The 14049-nt window shown below is 43.0% G+C and overlaps 2 protein-coding genes across 10 annotated transcripts in view; one reads left to right on the top strand and one right to left on the bottom strand.

Moving 5' to 3' along the window:
- LOC110563377 (torsin-1A-interacting protein 2-like) overlaps positions 1-11959 on the bottom strand; it is a 33508-nt gene extending 21549 nt beyond the window's left edge. For 2 of the 6 annotated variants that reach the window (XM_021660450.2, XM_021660472.2), the window contains exon 1: positions 6201-6357. The gene's annotated coding sequence lies outside the window, so the exon portion shown is untranslated. Of the gene's footprint in view, positions 1-6068; positions 6128-6200; positions 6358-11822 lie in introns of those variants that run through there. The other 4 variants (XM_060364487.1, XM_060364488.1, XM_021660467.2 and 1 more) reach the window with 4 other exon arrangements.
- Tor1aip1 (torsin 1A interacting protein 1) overlaps positions 11146-14049 on the top strand; it is a 30521-nt gene continuing 27617 nt past the window's right edge. For 2 of the 4 annotated variants that reach the window (XM_021660431.2, XM_021660423.2), the window contains exons 1-2: positions 11146-11976; positions 13962-14033. In XM_021660431.2, the coding sequence (XP_021516106.1) occupies positions 11508-11976; positions 13962-14033 (541 nt within the window). In that variant the 5' untranslated portion in view covers positions 11146-11507. The remainder of the gene's footprint in view (positions 11977-13961; positions 14034-14049) is intronic. The other 2 variants (XM_060364486.1, XM_021660440.2) reach the window with 2 other exon arrangements.

The following is a 14049-nucleotide window of genomic DNA, read 5'->3' as shown; positions in this document are numbered from 1 at the left end:
AGATGGAGAGACAGTTCAGTGCTTAAGGGCACTGCTGCTCTTGAAGGAACAGGTTCCATTCCCAGAACTCTGATCTCTGCAGGTACCACATAAAAATGTCGTGTAGACAGACACAGGCACAACACTCATACATTTAAAATAAATAAATAAATTTTAAAAAAAAGTAAAAATTTAAAGTTAAAAAAAAGTAACTGTATTGATTTCTCTGGGATTATAATTTTAAGTATTTTCCCCCTTGAGCAAGTCTAAGGTTAGTCAATAGCCATAAATGCCTTACCTTTTGTTTAACAATTTCACTAGGTTTTATACACAAAGTACAATTACTAGATTCATATTTCACACTAGTCCTGAATTTAGATGAGATAATAAGGATTTATAATCCTCACTACTGAGCATACGCGCTTCTCCTCACAGGAATGGACAACTGAAAAATACACTCGGCTAGAAAATAGCTGCAAATGTTCTCTCACTCCACGAACTGACAAACAAAACAGGTGCGGGCATGCGTGTGTCCAAGCGAGCATGCATGTGCACACTTATGGGGAGTGGGGGAAGGGAGACCAAGCATAAAGAGCTATTTTAGACCTTTCAACTGGCACCACTGTATCTACTCTGCCCTGCCTGATTAAACTCCATGGTTCAAATTCTGTCTAGTTTAAAACAGCAGCCAACCCTTTAGCGCTGCTGTGCAGCTTCTTGACCTTGTGCCAACATTGTTTACATCTATATTTGCACTAGTTGCGTCTAAGTCTGTTAGCATATGTCCTAACAGTGCAATATCCTAGGTGCTATTTACTATCTTCAGTAACTGGCAGCACGGGTTTTGGATATGTGAAAGGTGGCCTAAAAGCGGAGGTTAAGTTAGAGGGGAAGCACTGTAACACTTCCTCCTAGGAGAGTTTTCAACACAGAAACGAAAGTGAGGGGAAAAAAAAGTCGTTCCCTACTTCCCACTTCCTCCCAAATCCTCTGATGACTCTTACATTTCTGGTTTAGGCTAATCATATAGGGTATCGACAACGCACAAAGGATCCACAGGTTTGCTATGAAATTTAATACTGGGAGGCATAACTGACTCAACCTTTTTGTTTTAATGACAGGATCTCCCTAGTAGCACAACCTGGCTTCAATTGGTGCCTCTCCTTTTTCAGCCTCACGAGTGCTGGAATTTATACAGTGAGATTTGGTTATGACCCCCAATTTTAGCACAACTTCCATAATTACTTCTTTCTGAAGAGTCTTGTTATGTAACCTAAGCTTGAACTCACGATCCTCCTGCCTCAGCCTTCTGACTACTAGGATTACAGGTGCTCTCCACAGGCCTTATTATTTATGCACTTCTTAGCTAGTCTTTTAAAAACTTTATCCTTAGGTTCTTTATGTAACCCTGCTGGGCCTCAAACTCAGATCTGCCTGGACTGCCTCTATCTCCCAATGCTGGGATTAAAGGCCTGTACCACCACAACCTGCTTTGTCTTACTTTCTATGACAGGGTCTTCACTCAAATGGGGTGGGGAAAGCTGGTGGCCAGCGATCTTCCTACTTCTCCCCACCCCACCTCACCCATCCCATCTACTCCAAGGGCGAGGATTATTTTTAAATACTTTTATAGACTTATAGAAAAGTTTCAGAAATGATGCAGTTTCCTTATATAATTCATACAGTAGCTTCTACAAGGTGCCATTATTAAAACCAAAAAATTTAACATTGATAAGTCTATTAACAAAGTCATATCAAATTTCACCAGTTTTGCCATTAATGTTTATTTTCTGTTCTAGGTTCCAAGCTAGGAAGTTAGATCCTGATTAGATCAAAGAAATCACCCACACCCCACAATCTACCTACTGCCTTCCCTAAACTGCCAAGCAGTTCCTAGCATGTACCACACACAAAGCATGGTGGATAAAAAGATTAACTTCCTAAAATAAGGCCTTACATCCAATCCTTCCCTCACTAATCTGCTAGGAATGAAAGGATTTCCTATGTTCCTATGTTCCTATGTTCCACGGTTTGCTTTTGGATCTTCTATCTAGCTTTCCCCAGTCTTATGTTAAAGGACCTGATCACCTCAAATCTGCATCAGCAAATCTCACCAAGAACTTGAAAAGAAACTGTTTAAAACAGATCCCACGTTACATTTAGTTTTTACTTCTCCTTAGTCTCAACTATGTGAGTTTCTCAAGTTTAACTGGTCTTTGGTGACCTTGGCAGTTTGGAAGAACAATTTGGAGAATGTCTGTCAGTTTAAGTTTGTGTAAAATTTTATCGTTATTTGGAAGACACAGCTCATATATTTTTGTCAAGAATTACCAACGCTGAAGAAACAACATGTCCTCCGGCATTATATTACTTGGGTTCACACCATCCCCACGTCTTATGGAACATAGACCTTGATCACTAGGTTTGCATGCTATCTCCACTGTCAAGTTAGCTTTTCTTTCGTTGTTAATAATTATCTTTAGGGAAGATACTTTGAGAGTACGTAGTTACCCTGATTCTCCTCAACTTTCACCCCTAGGAGCACAAACAGATGTTATATGAAACAACTACTATAGTAATGCTTGCTTAACTGTGCCTTCCGATTTCCTCCTTACCCGCTAGGTTTAGTCACTGAAGTTCTGTCAGACTGATTTATTCCTTCTCTATTCACTCACCTACTCAGTGACTGCTATCAGTAAGGACTCATGAACACATAATTTACGGGTTTCAATTCCATACTACCATCATTCATTTTGCCGTTCACATAGTTTCAGCTTGGTCATAAAGAGCTTGTTAAAGCTGGCTCCTGTCCTTCCAACAGGCTTTTTAAAAACCAAGATCTGAATGCCCACCTCTACTTGGGAGGCGCCATCAAAGTGACCATCAAGACGGTAGCTTCTTTTTAAAAACAGGGCTTCCTCACATTGCTCAGACAGCGCCTGAACTTGCAATCCTCCTTCACTTCCTGATGGCTGGCGTCACAGGCTGGCGCCATTGCCCCAGTTCTCCACTAAGACTTCATCTCCTTTACTGTATTCAATTTATTATCCAAGAATCAACAGCATTTCCTGAGGGCTCATTAGAACTACAAATTCTTAGACACATCATCCCCGAGACCCATTAGACCTTGGAACTCTAAAAACCTAGGGATCTCATACAAAAATTTAATAGGTTTTCCAGATGACCCTTTGAGACATGAGTATCTCACTGGACCTGGCTGGAGCTATGCTGAGGTTAAAGCAAGCGCCTAGCCACACCTGACTTTTTGCTTGTACACTGGGGTCTAAACTCGGGTCCTATAAAGCTTATCATTTAAGGAATACCTCTTTAAATTAAAAAAAAAAAAAAAAAAAGCTGGCTCCTTTATTATAAAATCCTATGTTTATCACCCTTTTTGAAAAGGTAATTTGGAGTGGGGTGGCAATGGCACATGCCTTTAATCCCAGCACTCAGAATAGAGACAGGTATGGATCTTTGGTCTACAGAGCAAGTAACAGGACAGCCAGGGCTACAGAGAAACCCTGTCTCAAAAAACCAAAAATAAAAGAAACTTTGTAACACACCTTGAGTATAAGTTGTATTTTGCCTGCTAGCATTAATAAAACTACAGATGAATAACTTTATCCTCTAAGGCACTAGTGCCATTACTATTCTTATTTCTCTACAAAATGTTAGAAGAGTGGGCCAAATAGATAGAAAGCATAAACACTGTTACTCTCATGCAAGCCAATCCCTAGGATAAACTGTCTACAGACATGACCTAATATCCACAGAGTAAGACCACAAATACAGATCATAACAGCACTCTCCTTCACTGCCTGAGCCTGAATGACTGCTCCTGTGCTGACTTGAATTCTCTCTTTATGCCATTGGTGTTCTTTAACCCCAAGTGGAACACCACCACCTAGGTGGCCAAAGGCAGAGTGACAGTTAAATAAGATAGCAGCACGTAGCTCTACTAAGATAAAAAAAGATCTCAAAAACTGTAGCTTTTAAGTGGAAAGTGCAATAAATTTAAGCCCACTGCTTTTCTCTAGCACACTAGAATTAAGCCAATCCAGGGGCTCAATCAGAGCTATCTACATCTTCATGAGGCAAAAGTTCACATTTTAAATTCAGTTTTGTCAAGTGCTAAAGCAAAGCAACTAAAAGGCAATACAATCTGATCTGTAGAAGTAATGAAATTACGGACGAACTTTCTTCATTTCTACCTAGATTACTGAAATCATGTACTTTAATATTAGTATATAGCAAAGAAGCCCAATTAGTAACAGCCATTTCTACTTCTGTACTTAAATGATTTCACTTAATATTCTAAATGAGCCTACAACTCTCCACCCTACTGATAAGGAAATAGGCTCACAAGCACAAAATTATCTGCCAAAGTCCTATGATCCTCAAGCCAGCAACCAGTCCAATCAGCTTCGATTCCAAAGTCCACAAACATGACCACTGTTCAAGATACCCTTATGGACAAATGCCTGTCTTACTGTACAGAATTTATAATAAAATATGAGAGCTATGTTGAGAAATCATTTGGAGGTCAGTTTACAAGGGGTTCTTGAGATTCAGAAATAATTAGGTGTAGGATGAAGAAAGCCAAGTATGTGCGCTTTCACAGAGGCCTTGGTGGTAGTAAAGTGAAAGGCAGACAAAGCCTCTCTAAACAAAGTTTCCTTTGGGAAATGTAAGCAGCACTTCAATTCCTTGGGATAGTTTGTAATAACTATATGCAGGATACAATGCATAACTCAAACAGCAAAGCATGGCAGCACAACTCTAATCCCAGCACTTAAGAGGCAGAGGCTGGAGGACCTCTGAGTTCACGTTAAAATGGCCTAATAGTATAGTCTGGATAAACCAGGGCCATAGAACACAGAAATCCTGCCTCAGAAAAATAAATTAAACTAAAAAACAAACAAACAAAAAAATCCTACTCTATTTCTCAAGGAACCAGCTAAATTCTGCTTACTTGTTTATTACAGAAGTTCTCAGTGTGGTATCTCTTCATTAGGAAGGAAACTTGATTAAAAAAAAAAAGCTTAAATGTGCCAGCAAGGGTCACATGATAACTGCAACAAAATTAGTTATCTAGTTGTGGACTCGCATAGAGATCCATCAACACTTCTTAAGAAAGGGTGTCAAAAGTTTTCCTAAGGAACCTCAGGTTGTTTTGTATGAACTATCACAATCCAAGGTTTCCTAGAACATTTTTTAGTTCATCACCTACAAAGTTCTTTAATTATATGCAAAGTAATTATATACTTAATTATTTAGTTCTGGGCCCCTGCTGTAGCTTAAAAACAAAACAAAACAAAAAACCCCCAAACTCTTACACATTTAAATAAGCTATTTTTAAACCTAAGAGCAGGCACTCTGGGTGTGGCTGCACATGCCTTTAATCCCAGCCCAGGCAGAGGCCTGTGGATCGCTTGAGTTCGAGGCCAGGCAGGCCAGCCAGGGCTACACACAAAAAACCCTATCTCAAACGGGCAAGAAAAAGGACAGTTATCGCAATCAAAACTGGCTACTAATTAGAAAAGTTAACTCATCCCAGGATCTATATAAGCAAGCATAAAATCTGACAAAGCTGAGAGTACTACAGCTTTTGTTTAAAGAAAAGTATGAAAAAGTCAGGCGTGGTGGAACATGCATTTAGTCCCAGAACTTGGGAGGCAGAAGCAGGCGGATCGATGTAAGTTCAAGGCCAGCCTGGTCTTTTACAAAGCTGTCCAGGGCAGCCAAGGCTACACAGAGAAACTCAGTCTCAAAAAAAAAAAAAAAAAAAAAAAAACCCAAAGAATAAAAAAAGACTTAGAACTTCAGTTTGTCCTTTTCAGCATTATTAGTAACCGAAAAACTTAAATGTTCTACCTTTTAAGGATTAGAATGACTACTGGAATCGGTACGCAGAAAGAAAAGAGAAACAGACACCTACAAAAAGAATTCTCGTTTACATTTCAAAACTTTAAAGTAATTCTACTTCTCCGTACCAAAAATCTACTCTCACCTTGTTTCGTTTTATGCTTGAAAGATTCCAGGAATAGTTTCAGCACCCTCCCGGAAATTATATACCCATCCCAACCTACCTCGATTTCTGTTTGTGCCGTAGGGAGGTGGGGGTGGGGAGGGATCCTTTCTCAAAGACCTTTTGAAAGGAGAAAATAGCAGTTAAAGACACTAAGCCATATTAAAGTTGTGTTTTCGTTTTGCTTACTTACAAATTCCAGCAGGGCTTTAAATCCTGGGACAGTCAGGACCAGCCGCACCACTCTACTGTTCCTCCTGCTCCACAGCGCTGGTCTGCAACCCCCAGCCGCCACGGCAGAATGTCGCCTGTCCCGCCCACGTGACGTGAGCTCCGCAGGGAGAATTCCGCGGAATGCTGGGACGGGTAGTCCCTTGGCTCCACCTACCCCAGCTCCTCCCACAAGGCTTCACAAACTTCAGGGCTTGCCTCTGAGCCAGCCGAACAGCCACAGCCCACTTTTGCTTCTCAAGGCTGAAGTGACTGCAAACATGCTGCAAAACTCTGATCACCCTGCCTCTTAAAATAACCTGAGATTCCCAGCCTAGAACGCCCCACGAGAGCAGCGCAGTGAGAGACAGTACCCAAAGAGAAGGGCAAGCACCACTCAGACACAACTTCTAATCCAGCCTAGATTTTCCTAACTAGAGGCTGTCCTCAAATTTAATCTAAATCTCAGTTTGTGCGTGTGTCAACTTGCACAAGGCTTCCTACCCACTTAAAGTTGTTGTGAGCACCTAAGTAGCATGTCTGCTATGGAGCAATAATAGACTAGGAATCAAAAATAGCTATTATTTGGTGGCATGGGGGTACACATCTTTAATCCCAGAACTCAGAAGGCAGAGGTGGATCTCTGTGAGGTTTACTTTAAGACTGGGTTTACCTGGGACTCATTCTAAGGCTCAGTCTTAGTATCCTTCTTCCTGTGTAAGGATTAACAGGCCTGTGCCACCAGGCCAGGCTCCAGCTATATTCTCCTTTTTATAGTATTTTAATTTTTTCTGTGAGAATAGGTAGAGACAGCTACTATGCCTTCAGTTTGCTTCTAGTATTTCATCTTTTCCTTTCATTTTTTATTCACTTTGGCTTTTAGAGACAGGGTCTCATCATGTAACTCTGGCTGGCCTAGAGCTAGCTTATAGACTTGGCTGGCCTATAACTCAAGAGATCAGCCTGTGCCCACCTTCCGAGTGCTAGCACTCAAAGTATCTACCACCATGTCCATTTTGGAATTTTTGTTTTGTTTTGTTTGATTTTTGGAGACAGGGTTTCTTCATGTCGCCTTGGCTGTCCTGAAACACACTGTAGACCAGGCTGGCCTTATACTCAAGAGACCTGTCTGCTTCTGCCTCCCAAGTACTGAGATTCTTGGCATGTACCACCACACCAACATGCTTTTATTTTTTTTCTTAAACAAGGTTTTAGTATGTATCCCTGCCAGACCTGAACTCAGCGTGTAGATCAGGATAGCCTCAAACCCTCAGAGATTTACCTACTTCTGCAACTCCCACTCCTAACATACTGCTGATTAAAGGTATGACACCACATTTTTTTTTTGAAACAAGGTATCATATAGGCCAATGCTGCCTCCAACTTACTACATAGCAAAGAATGATCTTGAACTTCTGATCCTCCTGCCTCCATCTCCTAAATGCTGGGATTACAGGATTGTATTACCAGGGGTAGTTTATACAATACTAGGGTAAGGACTGTCAATTGAGCTGCATTCCCAGCACTTCCAACTTTCCTTATTAATTTTGTCCATTGCTACAAAGGCCTTAACCCCCCATAGTATTTCCTTGCCCAATCAGAAATGTGATTATGCAGGGTTAGACACCTTTAATCCTAGCCCTCAGGAAGGCGGAGGCAGGTGGATCTCTGTGAGCTTGAGGCCAGCCTTATCTACAGAGCCAAGACTACATACATACAAGGGAACACTGTTTCCAAAAACAAAAAAGTGATTATGCACAATAAACCAATTCTCTTTTTTAAAAGATTTTATATGTATGTGAACATGTGTACCACAGTTAATGTGAGCCATATTCTTGCAGCTTACAGAGGCCAGTAGAGGGCATCAGATCACCTAGAGCCGGAGTTATAGGCTATTGTAAGGCACCGTGTGGTGCTGGCAAAAGTAAGAACAGTGACAACAGAAGCACTCTTAAGATTTGAGCAATCTCTCCAACCACCAGCCAAGCTCTTTCAGTGATTTTTAAAAATATATTTTTAAATGTTTTGCCAGGCATGGTGACATCTATTTGTAATCCTAGCAGTTGGGAGGTTGGAGCAAGAGAATCAGGAGTTCAAGGGCAGTCCCAACTATATGGTAATTCTAGGTCTGCCTGGGCTACATTAGACCCTGTTTTGAAAAGCCCTCCCCAATAAAATACTTTCATTTAAAATAGCCCGAAGAGCACTGACTGTTTTTCCGAAGGACGGAGGTTTGATTCTCAGCACCCATGGTGGTTAACAACTGGAACTCCAACTCCAAGGGATCAAGTGCCCTCCTCTGGCACCAGGCACACATGGTACACACATGCAGGTAAAACACCTGTACCCAATTTTCTTTTTTTAAGATTTATTATTTATACAACATTCTGCCTGTACACTAGCTCTCACTATAGATGGTTGTGAGCCACCATGTGGTTGCTGGGAATTGAACTCAGGACCTTTGGAAGAACAGCGAGTATTCTTAACTTCTGAGCCATCTCTCCAGCCCCCCAATTTTCTTTTTAATTTGGAAGTTGCTTAATTTAGAAAGCCAACATGAAGAGCACGAGACTTCTAGATACGGCTTTGTTAGCTAGACTCTGAGTTAACACCAGTCACCGATTTCAATTTTATTTTTATTGTATCTGTCTTCTCTAATATCTGGCATAGTCTCTCAATAAAACTCTTCGTTCTGTTCTTCTACATCTCTCAAAATTCTAAAGAAACTGTTCAAAAGCTCAAAGTTCAAGGGCAACACCAGTGGCCCCCCCAAAATCTCTTATGGTACTGGAAATGTGTCTACCGGCTATAATGTTGCCTCTTTTAGTATACAAGGGTGGCCCAAAACAGATCACAAAACATCTACGGCGGAGTATCTGGTTCAACAAGAATTTGGCTTTAACTCAAGGAATTCAAAGTTTGGTGTTTGCGAAGTCGCTAGGTGTGGGTGGCAGCTGCCAAAGCTAAGATGACACATTCATATAACCTAGACAAGAGGGAAAATCCTAAGCAAATACATGTTAATACTGAAGTTACCTGCCTCTACACTTCAACATTCCTATCATTTTGTAAAAAGCCACTCATAAAACTACTTTATAAGTAGTTTAATTACAAAATAAAACACATACCAATTATCCAATGATCCTCGTAACCTCTCATTTTCTCTGATTGACCAATTATGTATAGAACCGCTTTACTTTCTTTTTCAATGTAACCTTCAAATCAGGTTTTACAAGCCAGTGCCTAGGTTTCTTTAGTCATCTGATGTGGTAAATGTTTTAAGGAGGCTCTTTAAATACACATACACACACACACACACACTGCATAATATGAGCTTAAACTATTAATACCATAAACTTTACATCCTTTCATTGCTGTACATCTATTAAAGAATTTTTATGATTGTGAATCTTGTAAATAGCCACTTTACAAAGAAAGCACTACTGAAAAACACACAAGCCAGATATTACCAGGTATCAGTACTTTTCAGCATTTTGCAGAAAAAGTCTCAGAAAATTTCCAGGCTGCCACAAATGAGCATCACTTTCATTTTTCCCTAAACAGTTTTCCCCCCTTTTTTAAAGAATGCTGTCCTGCATTCGCTTTGTAGACCAGGCTGGCCTTGAACTCACAGCCATCAGCCTGCTTCTGTCCCCCAGAGTGCTAGGATTACAGGCATGTACCACAGCACCCAGCTTAAACAGATTTTTTTTTTTAAGAGCCAGGTATGGTGGCCCACAACCATTAATCCTAGCACTTGGGGAGCAGAGGCAGGTGGGTCTCTGTGAGCCTGAGCCCAGTCTGGTCTACAGAGTAAGTTCCAGGACTAGTAGAGATACATCACACATAGTCTTTTAAAGGGGGGGGGGGGGGCAGCTCTCTTTGTTATGGTTCCTCTAGTTTCTTTGGCTATATTTTTTGTATATAATAAACAGGGCTAAATGAAGACCCCAACAGGATATATCCTGCCTGACTCTAAATCATCTAATTCTTTGTGTTGATGAGCAAATTTATGGAATATTAGTGAAAACTATAGTAACTGGAAATTTGTGTAAGTTTGAGCAACAATTTATGGTCATTATTTAAAATACTGGAAAAGGTAACTACTTCAATTAGGGCTAGGGGTTTAGCTTATTGGTGAACCACTTGCCTAGCAGACTTGAGGCCCTAGGTTCAGTCCCCAGTACTTGTGGGAGTGGGAGTCTATTCATTTGTATCATAGAAAGTTCTCCAAGGAAACATGTTATCTTGGTTTAATGTAGAAGGGTTTTCTCTCAACAGTAACTCAGACTTTACATGTAAATTCATCTTCCTTCAGTTTATCTACATTTTGTTATATACCTCCGGATTACAGACATGTAAATATGGTATGGAGAGCTGAAACAGTTTTGGTCATGTTTTCATATTCTGTGAATGCAGGAACTCTAAACGAAACGCAGAAATAACAAATCCAGAATCAAAGAATAAAAGAATGGCTCTCAGAATTACAGTGCTGCCTTTAATCAGGTACTGGTTCCTTTCACACTGCATCTAACGCAGCATTCAGTCTTCCCAACAGTGCTGCCGGAGCAGAAAACTTCTCGTCAAAGTTCAGAAATAAGGTTGTTACGACTACGATTCAAAAATGGAAACCCACCCAGTGATTATCACTGAATATGATTTTCAAGGACCCATAGGTGAATTAAGATTTTAAACTGCGTAAGCGGCTTCACCAGGTGCTTGAAACTGTAACTTTCGCCATACGATGACAAGCAAAAATCTCTCTCTAATCACTACTCCAACCAGGGACACTGGAAAAGGAGTGGCCAAAGTAGCAGGCAAACTGCGCAACAGCTTGGGAATCAAGGACTGAAACTTGCCCTTTCCCAGAGCCTCGGGAAGCTGGGACCAGCGCCTCCTGCGGTGGGCAACTGGCCACCAGCACCTTGGCACAGGCCACTTGTCCTACCACCTCCTCGTTGCCCCCACTTATCCCCTCCCTCAAGGCCGAGGAGAGCGACGTCCTCCTCCCCTTCTCCTCCTCTTTGGTGCCTCCAGCCAGGAGGCGGGAGTGACCCACAGCAGCTGACCCAGCTCGGGCACTGCCTCTCCCACAGCCCTTAGGACACACCATGGGCCCGGAGGCTGGTTTGTGGCACACTAGCGACGACGCAGGCGGCGGCCCCGGCGACTCTCAACTGCCTCCCTGACCACTGCGACAACCACCCCCGAGGCCATCGGCACCACCTGCTGGGGAATCTAACCGCGGCAAAGCCATCTCCACTACCGACAACCAGCTAGGTAAACAACTATGGCGGGAGAGAGGCGGCGGACCGAGGCGCTGGGAGAAGGATGGGCCGTCTACGTCACGCCCAGAGCCCCCATCCGGGAGGGAAGGCGGAGGCTGCCCTCTCAAAATGGCGACGGCAGTGACGCACCTGCGTACGGAACTCCTCCGTCGCGCCACGGACGACGGGAAGTGAGGTTTTCAGAAGAGCCGCCAGAAGTGTACGGCGACTTCGAGCCCCGGGTGGCCAAAGAAAGGTCCCCGGGGGGAAGACGAACCCCGCCAGAAAAGTTCCGGCCGGAATCTGCGAAAGAGGAAGTGAGGGAAAGCGCTTACAACCTTCGATCTAGGCAACGGAGACAGCGGGGACTCCAGGAAGCCGAGGAGATGAAGACGCGAAGGTCTGCTCGCCTGGAACAGCACTCGCAGCAGCCTCAGCCGCAACCGTCTCCGGTTACGAGCAGACGAGGGTTACGGGACTCGCCGTCCTCAGGTGAGGACAGCGGAGGTAACAGTCTGAGCTGCCGGCTCGGGGGCGCGCGCGGTGCCGGGCGCGGGCGCATGCGGCGTGAGGCGCGCCCCCGTGGAGTCCGGCCCCTCCGGGGTGGCGGCGATCCCGCGGCCCTCGGGGCGCGCACTCCGGGTCTGAGGCCGCCCCGACCCTCGGAAGGGAAGGACGCATGGCCCGCGAGGGAAGATGGTGGCGCCAAGAGCCCGGGGCGGAAGCGGCGGCCTCTGCCCGTCTCTGAGCATCAGTTTAGGGGAGTCTGGGTCCCCTCTTTCTGCAGGCTTTTGCTAGCGGTCGGCGGCTAAGCCATTGTCGGGGCTCCGAACCACTCTAGGCTGGGTTTCATTTCCGTTCTCTCTGCTAAGGTTTCTATCGAAGCCACTTCCATTTCCTTTTTTTTTTTTTTTTTTAAATCTCGGGGCCCCCAAGTCCCCAGCTGAAAAGTCATGTTTTTTAAGCTAACTTTCCAATCGATTTCTCTTCCCATCAAGGTTGGGAAAAAGACAGGACTTTCTAGGAGAATGCTACGAGGAATACCGGGAATTGGCTCGTGACCTTACTCTAAATATGCCAAGTGTGGTGGTCTCTGCCATACTCCCCGACCCCCGAGTTGAAGGCCGTCACTGTAACCTCAGGAAGCTAAACAAACCAAGGCTGACAGAGTACCATAACAAAATAAGGTTATTAGGAAAGCTGCTATATGAAGCTCCAAATGCCAACAATGTGTGTCCTCTAGTTTTTAGTTAAGTCACAGGTGAACCAGATTTCTTAGACATCCTCCTACTCCCTGAGTCACAGGTGGTTTCCAGTGAGCCCCATGTAAATCACCTAATTATGAGGTAAACTTCTAACAGTTTGAGTCACAATGGGATGACATCACTGAAAAGGGGTGAATTTTTCAGCTTAGAGCATAGTTAAACGGCTTGCAGGTTTACCTGCTTGCCCTTAAAATCCTGACACATTTCAAGATCTGGTGATATTTGAAACTTTATGCTGGAGATAATGCTCGGTCTTTTGGATGTAACAAGACAGTTTATCCCGCGTATATGTTAGTATTTTTTCTTTAAGATGGTAGACTTCTTGAAAAAAGGAACCTTTATGTATGCCTGGAAGCAGCATCAGTGGTTGGGTTAATTCTGTCTCAGAACCTAAGCCAGTGTTTGCACAAGGGAGGCACTGTAACTCTGTTACTTTTTATTGACTTCCCATAGAGCTTACTGCACTTAAGTACATTTTACCTTTTAGTACATTTTTAAAGGATTTCAACATGTTTTCTACCTGCTGAATCCACACAGTTTTTGCTTGGTCCATCTTTTGTAACTTTCTAAAGTAACATTTTTGTTGTAGTAATAGTTTATATTTTGTTTTGCTTAATATGTGTGTATATGAAGCTGCATTATCTGTGTGAGTGTATATGTACAGGGTCCCTCAGAAGCCAGAAGATGGCATCAGGGTCCCTTGGAGTTGGAGCTACAGGCCATTGTGAGCTACTTAGACGTGTGCTGGGATCCTTAAGTCCTCTGAAAGAGAAGCAAATCCTCTTACCCACTCAGCCCTCTCTCCAGACCTCATTATACATCTATCTATCTATCTGTCTGTCTGTCTGTCTATCTATCTATCTATCTGTCTGTCTGTCTATCTATCTATCTATCTATCTATCTTTTTTTTTTTTTTTTCTTTTTTTGAGACAGGGTTTCCCCAGGTAGTCTTGGCTGTCCTGGTCTGGCTTTGTAGATCAGGCTGGCCTCAAACAGAGATCCACCTGCCTCTGCCTCCCCAAGTGCTGGGATTACAGGCATGTACCACCACACCCGGCTAACCTGTGTCTTAAGAATTCTAACTAGTTTCATTACCTAGAGGAATTGAGTACTTGAATCTCTGTTTATAGGTTACTGTTAGGTAGGCATATTTTGTGCCGTAATCTCTCCCAGATCCTCTAACTTGAATTTTATCTCTTGTTGGTACTATAGAGGATGAACCTTCCCAAGCTGTTACAAGCCAAACAGCCTCAAAGAAAACTGTCAGGACACCAGAGACTTCAGGTAAGAATAGTTTGGT

Source organism: Meriones unguiculatus, chromosome 11 (assembly GCF_030254825.1).
Source record: "Meriones unguiculatus strain TT.TT164.6M chromosome 11, Bangor_MerUng_6.1, whole genome shotgun sequence".
NCBI classification, from domain to species: domain Eukaryota; kingdom Metazoa; phylum Chordata; class Mammalia; order Rodentia; family Muridae; genus Meriones; species Meriones unguiculatus.
Note: the sequence above shows the minus strand (reverse complement) of the source record. Positions and strands in the feature narration are given on the sequence as shown.